At 58.5% G+C, this 15,994-nt stretch overlaps 1 protein-coding gene across 1 annotated transcript; it reads right to left on the reverse strand.

Annotated features, from left to right (window-relative positions):
- Window positions 1-642: 642 nt before the first annotated feature.
- On the reverse strand, window positions 643-15,801 carry INSRR (insulin receptor related receptor). Its single transcript, XM_029286553.1, has 23 exons — window positions 15,690-15,801; window positions 11,930-12,490; window positions 9,983-10,298; window positions 9,021-9,163; window positions 8,707-8,851; window positions 8,244-8,458; window positions 7,583-7,709; window positions 7,172-7,410; window positions 6,780-6,947; window positions 6,510-6,696; window positions 6,374-6,418; window positions 5,925-6,226; window positions 5,147-5,283; window positions 4,807-4,972; window positions 4,159-4,270; window positions 3,749-3,819; window positions 3,400-3,629; window positions 2,817-2,927; window positions 1,980-2,139; window positions 1,666-1,795; window positions 1,267-1,401; window positions 988-1,167; window positions 643-664 (listed from the first exon to the last, which is right to left on the reverse strand). Exons 1-23 carry the CDS (start codon window positions 15,799-15,801, stop codon window positions 643-645), a joined length of 4,014 nt encoding a protein of 1,337 aa, XP_029142386.1.
- Window positions 15,802-15,994: the final 193 nt, after the last annotated feature.

Genomic DNA, 15,994 nt, shown 5'->3' on the forward strand with positions numbered 1-15,994 from the left:
ACAATGGAATCGGGGGGGGGGAAGAGCCTCCATGGAGGGAGACAGCGGACGAGACCTGGGCAGGTATCAGGTGTTTGGGGGGGCTTCAAAGAGGGGCCTCCGTCCTCCCCCTCCCCTCGCCGCCCAGAGGAAGCATTTGTCCCTCCAGGAAAAGCTACCAGCAGCAGAGCGGGGAATCAGGGTGGGGTATCGCAGGAAGACCTCCCCCCCCTCCCAGGGAGAGACCTGCAGCTTCCATCTGGAAAAGGAGACGGGGCCGGATCTGGTTTGGGAACTTTCCTCCAAGACCCTTCCAGACATTTGCATTCAGCAAAAGGGGACCCAGAGATGTGACGACTGGGCTGCCCCCCCAGCACCCCTCAGCCTGGGGGCAGAGTGAAGCCAGGAGGGGTCCCTGCCACTTGTCTGGCCACAGAGAGCATCTGGAGGTGGGAAGTCACCAAGGACGCTTCTGCTCTTTGGGGTCCCTTGAACAGCTGAATAAAAAACTTTGGGGTGTCGGTATTCTCTGCCTTGCTTCTGAAAACAGCCCCCCCCAAACCTGGCAACCTGGTGAGTGAAGTAGAGAGACAGCCCGGCTGGCTGAGACTCCTGAGATACGTTGCCCACATCCAGGCCAATGATTTCATGCCCAGCTGCCAGTCAGACGCGTCCTGGCGTCTGTCTTTCAAACAAAGAGGGACAGAGCCTCTTAAAAGTCTCCCCCGGCCCCTGGCGTTTGTGGGGTCCTTCGCCACTGGGCCAGCCACCGAGGACACGGCCCCCTCCTGACCGGGAGGGCATCTCACCCTCCTCGCTGCCAAGCTGGCCCAGCCTCAGAGGGGTGGCTTCTTCCTGTTGGGAGGGCAACAGTCCTTGGGCTGGCCAGAGCCGAAGAGGGGCTGGGGGCTGCTGCCACGGGAGCCCAGGGTTGGGGTCGCTGGCTTGGGCTCCTCCTCCTCCTCCTCCTCCTCCTTCTCCTCCTCTTCCTCCTCCTCCTCCTCCAGCAGCTTGTCCGTCTCAAGGTCCAGAGCGCCCCCAGAGCTGCTGCGCTTGTTCTCCAGGCTGTGGTAGAAGGCGTGAGTGCGGAAGCCGGCACTCATGTCCTCCTGGATGCTCTGCAGAATCTGGACGAAAGACGGGCGCAGACGCGGGTTCTGCTGCCAGCACCAAGTCATCAGGTCGTGTCTGGGAGGGGAGAAGAAGAAGTCTGGGAGCAGGCAGGAAGGGGGGGGAAAGGTTGCCCACAGGCCCACCCACAACCACGCTTCTGGGGAGTCCACTCACAGCTTGTCAGGACAGTTCTCGGGCCTCTCCAGGACCCCGTTGTCCATCACAAAATGGAGCACCTGCTCGTTGGACATGCCCTGGTAGGGCTGCTCTGCCAGGGTGGCGATCTCCCACAGCACCACACCGAAGGACCTGAAACGGAGGTGGATGAGAAGGGGCAGCCCTGGACTGCCATGGCCACCGTTGCCAGCTGGTTTCACTTCTCTGGGTGCAGGGACTTTGCCCTGCCAGCCCTGCCCAGGGACTCACACACACAGTCAAGGGTGCCCTCTGCCATTTGGGCTACAAAATGCCCTGGGACCACTTATACCCCCCACCCCCTGGGGTAAAGGTGTGCTGACTTTAAGCTGCCACCACCACCACCACCCGCCGCCTCTCCTGCTCCCCTGGTCTCACCAGATGTCCGACTGAGTATTGAAGAGCCCATCCTTCAGGGCTTGGGGGGACATCCAGCGGACCGGCAGAAGGCCTTTCCCCCCCTTGCGGTAATAGTCTGTCTCGTAGATGTCCCTGGTCATCCCAAAATCTTTGCAAAAAAAGAAGGACGTCATGGGGAGGAGGACCAGGCTTCAGGAGCAGAGGTGGAGAGAGGGGGCTGGCAAGCCAAGGATCAAAGCTTCCCCCAGCCCTGTCCAAGCCACCACCACCACCCCGGCTGCCCTGGGGAGCCCCTCTCCCTGCCCTGGACCTGCCCCCCCCCTCAGCCCCACCTCCAATCTTCACAGTGAAGTCCTCGGACACCATGCAGTTGCGGGCCGCCAGGTCTCTGTGGACAAACTTCTTGGCATTGAGGTAGGCCATGCCATCGGCAATCTCTCCGGCCATTTGGATCATGTCCTTCAGCGACGGGGGAGGCAACCCCGGGTTATTCTGGAAGAAGACCATACCGAGGTGGTCAGAACAGGGAACCGAAACGAGGCAGGGACGGTTGGGCCTTGGGGAGTGTCCAGAGCAGTGGTGGCGAAGCTATGGCACGGGTGCCAGAGGCGGCACTCAGAGCCCTGTCTGTGGGCACATGCACCGTCACCCCAGTCCTAGGCCTTCAGCTGGGTTTTATAAAAACTTTTCGCTTTAGGCCTCCGCCACCATGTACAAAAAAAAAAGGTTCAATCAATCAGTCAATTTCAACTTCTCGTGGGAAAAAAAAAGATCTTGCAAAGTTGGAATTGATTGATTGAACTTTTTAGTCCCACCCAGTCTGCTGTTACCACCGCAGCCACGCCCACCCAATGGGCCACACCCACCCGGCACCCGACGATGCATAAGTAGGTTTTGGGTTGCAGTTTGGGCACTCGGTCTCTAAAAGGTTCGCCATCACTGGTCCAGAGCATAACAAACTCTGATTTTGTGTTGTGGGCAAGTCACCGCTGATGGAAGCCAGACTCGGAAAAGGAAGTGTGGCAATGGAGATCGGCTTTCCAGCCCTCCCCATCGCTTTGAAGTCGTTGCCAACATTCAGGAGTTTTTCCACTTTGCTCCAGAGAGTCTCCATGGGGAGCCAGCCAAGGCCGCAATCTGAGCCTGAGAGGGTGGGGGGAGAAACCCACCTCGGCGTCCGGGCGGAGGGAACGCAGGTAGCTCTTCAAATCTCCCCTCGTCATCAGCTCCATGATGACCACAGCCGGCTGGCCTTGGGACACCACCCCGAGGAGGCGAACCTGGAGGCCCCAAAGGCAAAGGAGAGCAGGCTGCACCCCCAGGATCTGGAGGGCAGGTCAAGAGCCCCGCCAAGCTCAGCTTTAGCTGGCCCCATGCCAAAGCGATCTCTGGGTCATGGAAAGGCTGTTGGGCTTGGATCTGCTGAAGCCGGGATAGCGGAGTCACCAGAAAAATCTCTGGTCTGGGAAACTAAATCTGCTCCCTGGAAAAGGCGACCCGTGTCCCTTTCCATACAGTTCAGGGGATCCAGTCCAGAGCCAAGCCTGCGTTGAACGCGTCTTCGCCTTCCTTGGAATGATTTTGCCCCACACGCTGGCGTGCACAAGAAGTGGGCAGGGGAGTGAGAGCTCATTTGGGTTTCTTTCACCCGCACAGACCTCACCAAGACTTTTGGGGTGCCTCCTCCCTTTTTCTTTCTGGCAGGAAAGAAACTGGACCCCCCCCCCCATGTCCTGGGCCTTTGCTCCTTACCACGTGGTGGCAGCGAAAGGCTTTCATGACGGAGGCCTCGTTCAGGAACTCAATGCGCTCCCGCATGGAGGCCAGCTCGTTGACGGTCTTCAGCGCCACCCGGGTCTCCTCGCCCGCCTGCTCCAGGTCCTTGGCGATCCCCTCGTAGACCATCCCGAAGGATCCCTGGCCCAGCTCTCGTAGGATGGTGATCCGTTCCCGGGGTACCTCCCACTCATCCGGGACATACACTGAGAAAGGGGGAAGGGCAGGAGCACTTGCCAAGACAAAAACTCTCCTGCTAGTTGCCCCTCCCCTCCCTCCCTCCCTCCCTCCCTCTTCCCCTCCCTGCTTCTTCCTGGGCACTCACTGTTGGAGGCACTGAAGTATTCGGGGTTGACCGAGGCATAGAGCGTGCCACTGGGGTACCCTTCGGTCCTCCTGCAAGGTGAGGATCAGGTAGAAAAGATCAGGGCCTGGGGAGGGGGGGGGAAATCCTTTGCTTTCTTTCAGGGGCTTCTGCACCCACCCCACCCCGGAGGGCGGCTGTCCGATCTTGCTCAGCAGAGCAGCTGATCGAAAGGAGCACCCCAAAACAGCAGGCTTTCCAGGGGCCAACCCTGCTTTTGCACTCAGCTCTTACGCCGCCCTCCCCCCCCGGAAAAGCAACAGCAGCACACAGAAAACAGCCCCTGATTTTAACCCAGCCCGACCGTTTTTAACGTGCCCCCCCTCAACTCAGGCAAGCTGCTCCCCAAAGCGAGCAGGGGCTACTACTACCTTTTCTTGTTGTATAAGAAAACGAAGACGGCCAGGCAGGTGATGCCGAGCATCAGGACCACCGGGGTGAGCGTCAGGAACACGTAGAAATTTCCAGATTCCTCTTCCTCTGCTTGGAAACCGGGGTTTGCGGGGGTCGTCAGGGGAGAGAAAGGGAATTATTGCAACCCAACCGACCGAAGTGAAGCACAAAAGAACAAAGATGATTAGGGGACTGGAGGCTAAAATATATAAGGAACGGTTGCTGGAATTGGGTACGTCTAGTTTAACGAAGAGAAGGACGAGGGGGGACATGATAGCCGTGTTCCAATATCTCAGGGGCTGCCACAAAGAAGAGGGAGTCAAGCTATTCTCCAAAGCGCCTGAAGGCAGGACAAGAAGCAAAGGATGGAAACTAATCCAGGAGAGAAGCAACCTGGAACTAAGGAGAAACTTCCTGACAGTTAGAACAATTAACCAGTGGAACAACCTGCCTCCAGAAGCGGTGAATGCTCCAACACTGGAAGTTTTTAAGAAGAGACTGGACAGCCATTTGTCCGAAATGGTGTAGGGTTTCCTGCCTGAGCAGGGGGTTGGACTAGATGACCTCCAAGGTCCCTTCCAACTTTATCATTATTATTATAGAAGCCAGTTGGCTCTGACACCCACCTCCCCCGAGGATGTAGAAGGTCATCAAGCCGGTCCAGGAGCCGTTTCCTGCCAGGGAAGTGGCCCGGACCCTCGCAGAGTAATTCCCAGGCTGGAGGAGGGCGAGGTGGTAGCCCCCGTAGCGGGCATAGCGATGGCGGGAGACACAGACCACCGAGATGACTTTCTGCAAGGAAGCAGAGCTGCTTCGTAGCTGGTCAGAATTGCCCAGGGCGGCATCTACTGGCTGCCGCTCTCAGTGCCCAGCGTCCTGGCCAGGGTTAAGCCTTCAGAGGGGGGATCCCCTGGCTGAGGGAAGAGCCGTCTGGAGCTCGCCCTGGCCCCGAGACCCGGTCCTCACCTCGTTCTCCCGGCTGTACTTGATCTCATACTTGAGAATGAGGCCGTTGGGGTTCTCTGGCTCCTGCCAGCGGAGAAGGACGCTGTTTTTGCTGGCCGGCTCCCAGGTCAGGTTCCCGGGGATGTTGTCGGCTAGAGCTGGCCAGGAGAAGGGCAAAGGGGGTTGGGCCAAGGAGGGAGACGGAGGGTCTTCCCAGGGAAAGGGAGAGAGCACCTGATGGCGAACCTTTTAGAGACCGAACTGTGCCCAAACTGCAACCCAAAACCCACTTATGCATCGTCGGGTGCCGGGTGGGTGTGGCCCATTGGGTGGGCGTGGCCCATTTGGGTGGGTGTGGCCCATTGGGTGGGTGTGGCCCATTTGGGTGGGCGTGGCCCATTAGGGTGGGCGTGGCCGCGGTGGTAACGGCAGACTGGGTGGGACTAAAAAGTTCAATCAATCAATTCCAACTTTGCAAGATCTTTTTTTTCCCCTGCGAGAAGTTGAAATTGACTGATTGATTGAACCTTTTTTTTTTTTGCACATGGTGGTGGAGGCCTAAAGCAAAAAAGTTTTATAAAACCCAGATGAAGGTCTAGGACTGGGGCGACGGTGCATGTGCCCACAGAGAGGGCTCTGCGTGCCGCCTCTGGCACCCGTGCCATAGGTTCGCCACCACTGACCTAAGGTAATTTGAATTTGAACTGCTCAGAGGTGGATTAAATCAGGACAACCGGGCAGCTCCCAGTCAGGAATTGGCAGCTTCTGGCAAGGAAAGGGCACGGCCATTTTGGCTCACCTTCGGGCATCGTCCGAGCAAAGACGAAGGTCGCGGCGCTGCACCCCACGGTCTGCGCTGCGTGGTTGCAGGCGTGGATATCGATTCGGTACTCGGTAAAATGGCGCAGGTTGGAGATGACTGTCCGCTCCCGAACGACTTTATCCTCAAAGAGGCGGAAGTCCTTCTCCGTACTAGAGTCCAGCTCGACCCGGTGGGCTGTGGCTGCATCGCTATGGCTCCCTGGGGCAGGCCAGGAGGTGTTGGGATGGGCCTGGCTCTCCATGGTCACGGCAAAGGTGTCTCTGCGCTTTTTGGGGGTCCTGTTGCAGCCAGGAAAGAAGGGTGAGGGGGCGGCCCTGCTGCTTCACCCCAACAATAACCTCAAGGAGCATTTCGATAGGGACCCCCAGAAAAGCAGATTCCCTTCACGTGCGGACGAAGATGGACACCCTCCATCAGAAGCTCACCGGTAAGAAGAAATCTTGTCGATGGAGGTGACTTTCCAAGGGGGTCTGGAGAAAGAGAGAGGCAGAGTGGGCCAGACAGTTCCCAGCCCCTCCTCTTAGCCCCCCAACTGGACCTCAGCCATCCAATTTGACCCACCTGGGCAGGATGATGGAATTGTGGAGGAAGTTTTCAAACTTCTTCTGGAAAGACACTGTTTCCACTCTGGGCTGGGTCTGCCCGACGGGGCTGTGGCAGGGGCAGCACTGTTCGTCCGTGTCCTCACGCTCCTCGCCGTCAGTGGTGTCGAAGCGGGTGTCTGCGCTGCTGGTGGGCAGGCGGAGTCCTGGGGAGGCAGGAAGAGACCAGGCAGGCCGTCAGCTGAAGGCCGGAGGGGCACCCGGGGGCTGGAGGGGCCCTGGTCCTCACCTTTGTGGCAATAGTCGTTGCCAAACAGCTCGGAGTCCTCCGCCAGTTGCTGCCACAGCACGAGGTAGTAGCTGAGGTTGCCGTTGGGCTGGGAGGGCGGCTTCCAGCGGACGATCAGGTGGGAGGAAGAGTTGGACATGGAGATGACGTCCCTGGGCACCGTGGGCACTGCAGTTGGGAGAGGGGCAGAAGATGGGAAGGGGGGTCATAGCCCTTCGCCCTCCCCTTTGCATTGATTGCCATCGGCTTTTGCAAAAATGTCCTTTAAAATGCGCTCGTCTTTACAGCTGCCAGAGAAGGCAGGCTGCCCGCTGGGGGAAGGATGAATGGGGAGGACTCTCCTGCCCATCATCCAGGCCTTGCCCCTCCCCTGGTGCTTCCCAGTTCCTCACCTGCAGGCAGGGTGCGGATGTAGACCACCTGGCTCTGGGCCCCGAAGTTGCGCCTCTCCTCGGCGGTGGTGAGGGTGATGGCCCTCACGAAGATGGCGTACTGCGTCCACGGCTTCAGGTTCTGCAGAGTGACGCCTGGCTCTTGGTCGTGGCTCAGGGGCAGCTCCACATCCAGCACGTTCCAGCTGTTGGCCCCGCAGGTGTCCTGCCCGACATACTCGGTCTCGTCCTGGACGGGGCTGTGGGAGGACGCCAGGTTCAGGTGAGGCCAGGGAGCCCTGCCCTGCCGGGGGCCCTCATGGCAGACCAAGACAGAGGCAACCTCAACTGGGGTGGGGGGTTGCAAGACCCCAGAGTTCGTCCCCCTCCCCTGGGGAGGATTCCTTGGGAGAAACCGTCCCCGGCACCTACGATTCCTTGTAGTAGACAATGAAGCTGAGGAGGTCTGGGGACTCCGGAGACTGGTAACGTTCCCACTTGAGGACGAGGCGGTCCGACTCGGTAGTGTTGGACACAAAGCGGAGCGTTTGGGTCTTGCCTGAGAGGGGGAAGAAGGCACTGAAAGGGGCCCCTCAAGAAGGACAAGGGGGTGTTAAGAGGGGCAGCAGGGCAAGAGGGATTTGAAAAGGGCAATGCAAGGCTTTCATCTACAGACCAGGGGAAGAAGCAGCAGGGGTTTTTTGCTGTCGCTCGAAAGAAAATGGATTAAAAATTATTGGTTTTGCTGGAACTAAGGAGAAACTTCCTGACAGTTAGAACAATTAACCAGTGGAACAACCTGCCTCCAGAAGGGGTGAATGCTCCAACAATGGAGGTTTTTAAGGAGAGACTGGACAGCCATCTATCCGAAATGGTGTAGGGTTTCCTGCCTGAGCAGGGGGTTGGACTCAATGACCTCCAAGGTCCCTTCCAACTTTATTATTATTATTATTATTATTATTATTACTATTATTACTGTGAGTTGACTGGCTGCAGAAGGCTTGATTTAAGGATGGGGCTGTTAAATGCAAGTTCAGGGGAGCATTCCCCCCCCTCCTTCTCTCCTCTCCTCCCCCTTTCCCCACCAACTCACAAGAGGCTTGATCCCCGTTGGTCCGGGGGTTGATCTCCGCCTTATTCTGCCGGCCCTTGGTCCCCGTGACCTCCTCCGTCCGAAAGATCTCCGAGAGGCACAGCTTGGGGTTAAAGGCAAAATACATCTTCCCCACCGGGATGGACAGGCGGTGCTGGCTCCAGTCCCAGAGCTGCTGCAGGTTCTGGTTGTCCAGCACGTACAGGGTGTAGTTCCTGAGGGGCAGAGACGAGGGTGGAGGTGGGCTCAGGCCCTCAGACCAGCCCCTCCAGGTCCAGACTGCAAGCTGGTTCCCCAGCCAAGCCTGGCCCTCCTGGCTGGCCCCCCACTCCACGGAGCACAGAGGGTGCTGGTTCCCACTCGGGGCAAGACCCAGGCAGCAAAGTCTGCTCAGGAGGAGCCCACCCGTCTCCCCTTCCTCCATCCAGCAGGCGGGCTTCTGGCGACTTCGGCTTCCGCTCACCCGTCCACCATGGAGTCCCCGCGGATGAGTTTGAGGTTCCTGAAGAAGCTGAGGGAGATGAGAGCGAAGGAGTGCCGGATCTTCAGGAACCCCGTGATGGTCTCAATCAAGCCAAGGCTGCTTTGTAAAGTGGAAGCCAGATTTTCTGCCCAGGAGGAAGAGGAGGAGAGAGGCAGCCGTGAGCCGGGATGGGCTGCACCACTGAGCAGGACGCAGCCAGAGGTGGGTGGATGGGGGGCGGGAGGGCTGGAGGGATCCTGGTGGGGATTGAGGCCTCCTCCACGGGGTGCAGGAGGCGAAGGGGAGCCACTCACCGCCCCGACGGATGTTCACAATCAGGTTCCCTTCGATGAGGGTGCAGCCGGCCAAGTCTCGGGCTGCCCGGGCGGAGTCAATGGTTTTGGTGCCCACTTTACACTCCTTGGGGCACAACCCCTGGCACTCGTGGCAGACGAGGCTGGAACAGGGAGGGAAGGGGAGGAAGAGGGGGCTGAGGACCACCCACCATTATTCTTCCACATGCAAAAATGGCCCTCTTGTCAGGCACACATCCAATCCATCCATCAGAATAGAACTGGAAGGGACCTCGGAGGTCTTCTAGTCCAGCCCCTGCTCAAGCAGGAGACCTATACTATTTCAGACAAAGGGCTTTCCACTCTCTTCTCAAAAGCCTCAGTGTTGGAGCAGCCACAACTTCTGGTGGCAATCTGTTCCCCTGGTTAATTGCCCTCGCTGTCAGGAAGTTTCTCCTTAATTCCAGGTTGCTTCTCACCTTGATGAGTTTCCATCCGTTGCTTCTTGTCCTGCCTTCTGGGGCTTTTTGGGGGCAGCCCCTCAAATATAGGAATACTGCTATCCTGTCACCCTTAGTCCACTCCAACCCTAACTAGCACCCCCAAAACCGTAGCCAGAGTGGGCGGGCCCTTCTATCTGAGGCAACACAGGGCTTGAAAACTTCCCGGGTCCCAAACAGCCAACATCCCCTCATCCATGGGATCAACTGAGAACTTCTGAGATTTGAGGAGGGCTCTTAAAAGCGGAGGTGGCGAGACTGGCTGCCTGCGGAAGTCAAGCCACTTAAAAGAGGACGGTGATGAGGGAGAAATTAGCTTAATGGGCTCTTAAGGATGGCAGCCACTCTGCCAGCAGTTATTAAGTGCTTACACTTGTGCTAATGAAGGAAGAGGCTTCCCGCTTCAAAAGGGAGCTGCCGCTTGGCAGGGCAGCCAAGCCACGGGGGAAACTGGCACCAGGAGGGGGGGCACCCTCTCCTCACCTGCTCTCGTTCTTCTGGTAGCCCGGCGGACACTCGGCCAGGCACTGCCTCTGGTGGATGACGAACCTGGAGGAGTCCCGGAAGTTTTCGGAGACCTTGCGCAGGCTGCCGCAGTGCTCCGCTGTCACGCAGCGCCACCGTTCGTACTCGTAGGTGAGGTCCGGGCAGGAGCTCAAGCAGCGCCCATTGAAGTAGAAGTGGTGGCAGGCCACGCAGGCCTGCGGGTCCCCGGGACGGCTGCAGCCCCCCAGACATTCGGGGTGGCAGCATTCGTCCTTGCTTGTGCAAGCGGCACCTCCAACTTTGCACGGGCACACTGGAGGGAGGGAGAGAGGGGAGGGAGGGGCTTTGGCAAGGATTTGGACAGGACACTTCTTCCCCCCCCCAAAAAAACCCCACTGGCTGCTGTCGCTGCTCTGCTGATTTCCAGCTGCCTCGGAAAGATTCCCTGCAAAAATCTCCCGAGAGAGAGAAAAACACTTTGGACCGCAGAGCCCCCAAAAATGAAACTCCAAAACTCTCCTTCCCAGCACAAATCTACACTCACAGCAGATTTACACACACACACACACCCCACTTTTGAGGGGGGTTATCCATGAACTGGGTCTCTGCCTCGCTAACACTTTCAGCTCCATCCAAAACTCGTAATCGGCTTCTGTTGTTTTTGTCTCTGGCCTGGCCTGGCCTGGCCAAGATTTGTGTCAAAATGTATACCCTTTTCTGTTTACAAAACAGCGCTTTTTTATTTGGTGTAACCGAGCCCTGCGGTTTGCAGCCCGTCTGCCTCATTGATTCGGTAATTTTCAGGTTTTAAGACCGGCTGTTTAGGCAACAAAAAAAGCAGGCCGTGTTCCCTGGTTGCCAAACCACTCACCTTATTCCCACATTGCTCCGGTCTGGAGGCCCAGAACCAGGAGATTCATTGGCAAATCTGGAGGGTTTGGGGGGTCCCCGCTGGAGGGGAGGACGCGGGGCCTTGAGACAGTGGCCCCCTCTTTTGTGGCCCGCTCAACACTCAGCCTGGAGCTCTTGACAGAAGGAAGCGGCCGTAATCACACCGATCCGGTGTGTGACATTGACCGAATCCTGTTCATGGGAACCCCAAGCCAGAAAGAAGGAGAGGGGAAATCCCATGGCTGCTTGTGGCTCTGGATGCTGCTTTTCAAATGTCAGGTTTTTAAGTCCACCGCAAAACATTTCAGCAGCGAAGAAACTTCTGAAGCGTCTTCAACCCAGGACGGATGGTTGTAAAATGGGTCCTTCGGCCTTGGAGAGGGTCTATCCCTGTCCTTTTACCAGGCTGGTTTCCTGCTCCTTCTGGGGTCTCTTCTGGGCTCCAGGGTCTGTTCCCCCCCCCGGCCGCAGCTGGAACCTCCTGTGGTCCCCCACCGGCTGGGCCAAGGGGGACACCTGCATTTTGTCTGGTTCCTTGGGGGGGGCTGGCAATTCTGCCCCCTCGGCCGCGCGGAAAAGGCCAGGCTTCCACAGACAAACTCGCGGCCTCCCCCCACCCCCCCGCCATAGACGCGCCCACCCGGGCAGGCGGCCAGCTCGCCCCCCCTGCAGGAGAGGCGGCCGTCTGTTTGCATTAGCAGCCCTGCTGTTTACAGCAAACGGGCTCCGGGGAGGCTCGCAGCCGTTTCGCAATAGAGAGAGAGAGACCCAGATGGAAAGGTGGGGGTGCACCTAGCGGGGGGAGGTGAAGCCTAAAAGGCGCAGCCTTTAGGATCGGGCTGCGCACTTCGCCCTTCCCTTTTGCGCGGCGGGCTTTCCAGCCGCGGTTTAGAAAGGGAAGCAACTCAGCAGAGCGAGGGAACAGACACCAGCGACCCCCTTCCGCCCGCCCGCCCACTGTGCACGTGTATAAGCGCTTGGCGCATTCCCACGACACGTAACTGCCCTTGTCCTTCCACCCAGCAGCCCGCGGGCCTCCTGCGCCCGACGCACCTTTCTGGCAGTTGCTGGAGGTCCAGCAGCGGTACTCCAAGGGCCCGGCCAGGCCGGCGGGGGTCTGCACGCAGGGCTCCTCTCCGCCCAGGATGCCCGGGCAGACGTCGGCGCACTCCTCGGCCGGCTTGTTGTGCAGGATGATGTTGTGCTCGAGCGCGGGCGGCGGCTGCAGCAGCGCCCAGTCGATGGTGGAGATGTGGCAGAGCTCCTGGTTGCGCTCGATCCTCACCGAGCCGTTGAGCACGTTGGTCAGGCTGCGCAGGCCGATGTCGCGCAGGTGCGGCATCTCGAAGATGACCAGGGCGTAGCTGAAGAAGAGGCTGGCCCCGCGGATGACGGCCAGGCTGGGGAAGAGGTCGCGCAGGCTCTCCAGCCCGTAGACGCGGAAGAGCAGCAGGTACTCCGTGATGAGCACCAGGCGCGGGAAGGCCAGCGCGCGGAAGTCCTCGGCGCTGGCCGTGAACATCAGCAGGATCTGCAGGCTGCCCTCGATCACCGAGCAGTTCTCCAGGCGGCGCAGCTGCGCGGGATCCACGCGGATGTCCATGCTCTCGCAGACTGCGCGGGGGGGGGAGAACCAAGCAGAGAGTCAGGGAACGGCCCTCCAGGAGCTGTCCAGCTGCCCTTTCCTATCCTTCCCACTCACCCACCCCCAACGCTCCCTTTTGAAATTTAAGGCCCAATTTTGAAAGATTGCGGTGCTACTATCAGGTGTGTCCAGCCTTCCGTAGGCAAAAATGCAGGCCAGAGACTGGGTCGGGGATGGCCCTGCGTGGCGTAGGATGAGGCGCATTGAAAGGGCCCAGCAAAAGCCCCCCCCAAGGAACCGGCCCCACTCTGACTTCCGGGTAGCTCTGGTAAAGGCATGAGTGCCTTTGGGCATGAGCAGAGTGCTCCGTCCCCCCAGGGAGTGATGCTAGAGGGGCATGGTGTGTCCCTGCAGGTGCTCCCTTGCAGCCAAGTTGGGGGGGGTGTCTTGCCCACCTTGGTCTGTGCCAACTGCCTCACTGCTCGCAAGGGGCCTCTTTGCCCTTGACCTCTCCCGAGGCCTGGAGGCAGAACAACACCTGGCAGAGCACCTGGCGAGCATGGCTGCCGTCTGGCCCCTGGCTTGGAGCTGATGCCCCCCCCACCCAATCTGGTATTTGCACAGGGGCCCCAGGCCCCCCTGCCTCCGTGCCTGCTGCTGCAGTGCCCACATTGGCATCCTCCACAGTTCCTTTCTGGCAGTTGGATTCCAGCAAGGGAGGGGGGGAGGGGGCTTTAGACACCTTCAGCTCTGGAAAAGCACCTTAGAGGACCCACTGTCTTAACAGCCCCCCACCCCCAGGTCCCTCCCTCATCTGCTTCATCAACTAGCCCTCACAAGGGCTGGCCAAGTCCAGGCCCAGGGCTCTTGGGGCAGAGAAGGAGGACACCAGCTCAACCAGAAAGGAGCTGATGCCCAACCAACCTCCCCCACCCCCACTTCAGCCTCCCTGCACCCACCTCCCTGGGAAGCACCTTCTGCAGAGAGAGAGAGAGAGAGAGAGAAAAGGAGAAGGGCTGGGTTCAGTTCCTGTTTAAACAGGTGCTTCTCTCTGTTCGTGGCTTTGTGTTTGCTGAGGCTCTGAAGAGGAGGAGGAGGAGGGGAGGACCCCACAGGTGGTGGGGTTGACATCACGGCAGCCAACTTCCTGGCGTTGCCCGGCCCTCAGCCCTTCTCCGTGGGGAGCCATGCCCCAAAAAACGTCTCCCTCCTTCTTTAAAAAGAAAATAAATGGCAGCTAGGAAGGCCACAGCCAGAATTGGTGGCGTTGCCCTCAATCCTTCCTCCGTGGCTCCCAGAGAGGACCAACCGTGGAAGGAGGCTGAGCCAATGCCAAGACCCCCGCCAGGAACCCAGCCGTGGATCCTCACAGCCTACAGGTTCCGGGAAGAAAAAGAGACCATTCCCCAACCAACGTCGCAGCTACCAAACTCAGCGTGTCGTGCAAATGCACCCATTAAGCCTGGATGGGCTGCTTGACCCAGAGTGCATCTCTCTTCTGGGCCTGATGTGGAAAAACCTGGAGGAGGGCATGGGGGGAATTGACAGCTTTGCTTCCTTGCCGGAAAATATCCAGAAGAATCGATAAATATTCTAACAGCCGTAGGGTGGAATACGAGATGTGGAGGGAAAGCGCCTGAGTTTGGACCAATCTTCCCCTGGTCTGGGGGTGGGGTGGGGTGGGGGCCTCTTCTGGTGCTCCTTTGCTTCTGCCCCCCCCTCTTTCCTTCTGGGGGTGGGAAAGATGCTTCACTCCCTGCTTTTTTTTAAAAAAAAAAAAGAAAAAAAAAGCCTTTCCATTTAAAAACTGCAGAACTTGGCAGGAAGTCTCCGAATTAGCCGATGCTGCTAATTAATGGCTTGTTAATTGATGAAATGCCTCATTAGGTGCCCGTCGTCGGCTTTGCTGAGAGGCACCCCTGCCAGTTTCAGAACCCAGGCGCCTCTCCCCCCCCTCACTGCCATCCTGAGTCCAGCTAGGAGCTTCAATACACTTTAATGGGTGCTCCCACTTTCTCTCCTACCTTGGTGGGAGGGGGGAGGACCTTTCCTTCCCCCCTCCCCAGTCAGACTGGCTAAAGGGACTTCCTGATGGCTGCTGTGTTTGGGTTCTGCTTGTTTGACAACACCCAAAAGTGTCTTTTGTGCCTATAAATCCCGCAAGAGGACAGAAAACAGGAAGGGGGGGATGTGCCCAGGATGGACTTGGGACCCTGATGGGTGGGATGGGTCTCCAGCCCTGGTTGGCAGCACCTGGGAATTTCTCTCCTGCATCTCCAGAGGAGGGACTAAGGGGTGCCGTATCTCTCTCGCCCCCCCGCATCACTCTGCAGAGGGAGGAGGGACCGGGGGGGGTCTGCCTTCTTTCACCCTGCAGACCACTGTAGCAGAAATGAGATTCCTGGCTCCTGCTCAAACCCCCCACCCCATTTGAAGAAGAGTCCTGACCCCCCACCCCACCCCGGGATAAATTTCTCCCTTGCTGGATTTTTCCCTGCAGGAGTAACCTTCAACTGCTTCCTTTGAGCAGGAGCCCCTCGCCCGGAGAGACTGCACCTGCTTGAGCGGAAAGCACAATTGCTCTTCATTGGCAGAATTTCACACACACACACACACACACACACACACACTTCAGATGCCAACGGCAGGCAATGGGCTAATCCAGTTTTCTCCTGGCATGGTCAGCACGGGGAGGGTAGCCCTGACCCTCAGCCATCTCAGGTGAATACTTTTCTAGAAAGAGTCACTTTAAACCTAGTTTCGCAAGGAGGGTTTCTCCCCCTAACTTGGGAGCAGAGCCCAAGGGCAGGAGCACGGCTACTTCCTCTCCCCCACTGCAATTTCTCCAAGAGGCCTTTTCCTTCAGCAACTGCCCAGAGCTGCGTTCCTCTCACACAGACACACAAACACACAAACAAGCACATTTTAAGGGCTTCCCTCTGACCGGAGCCTCTAGCCAGGCTAAACTCCAAATGCCAGTTCTAAATCACCGTGGCTAGTTTTGCCGGAGATGCCATCTCAAATGCCAGCATCCAGTGGATGGAGCCAGCTGGTTGATGCCACCTGTAGGCTGACCCACTGGCCCGTCTCCATTTACTGTAGCTTGGCCTCCCCCCCCAGCCACCCTGCCCTGGGAGGGGGGAGGGTCTTCCTGGACTCTGGGCAGCAGAGCCCTGCGTCTTTGTGCCTGGCTGAGGGCTGACCCCACTCAACTCAGGAGGGACTTACTTTCTGGAGAAGCTGGTGGAGGGCCGAGCCACAGCAGGCAGAGGAAGAGCAGGGCCCCCCAGCTGGGCCAGAGGGGGGCACCAGGGACTCCCCTTCTCCCCTTCTCCTCCATGGTCCATAAACGGCCCAGCGTTGGCGGGAAAGCGAGTCTCAAGTGGCAGGGCACCCCACTGGCTTCTCAGCTGGCAGCAGCCCTTGGTGCCAGGCGGGTGCACAAGAGAGAGGAGCGCCCTGCCGTCTGTGGGACCGCCGGTCTGAAGCAGGGAGGCAGGGGGTCCTTGTCCCTGACCACAACCATCCTCCGG

Source organism: Protobothrops mucrosquamatus, unplaced genomic scaffold (assembly GCF_001527695.2).
Source record: "Protobothrops mucrosquamatus isolate PMUCROS unplaced genomic scaffold, P.Mucros_1.0 scaffold4042, whole genome shotgun sequence".
NCBI lineage: Eukaryota > Metazoa > Chordata > Lepidosauria > Squamata > Viperidae > Protobothrops > Protobothrops mucrosquamatus.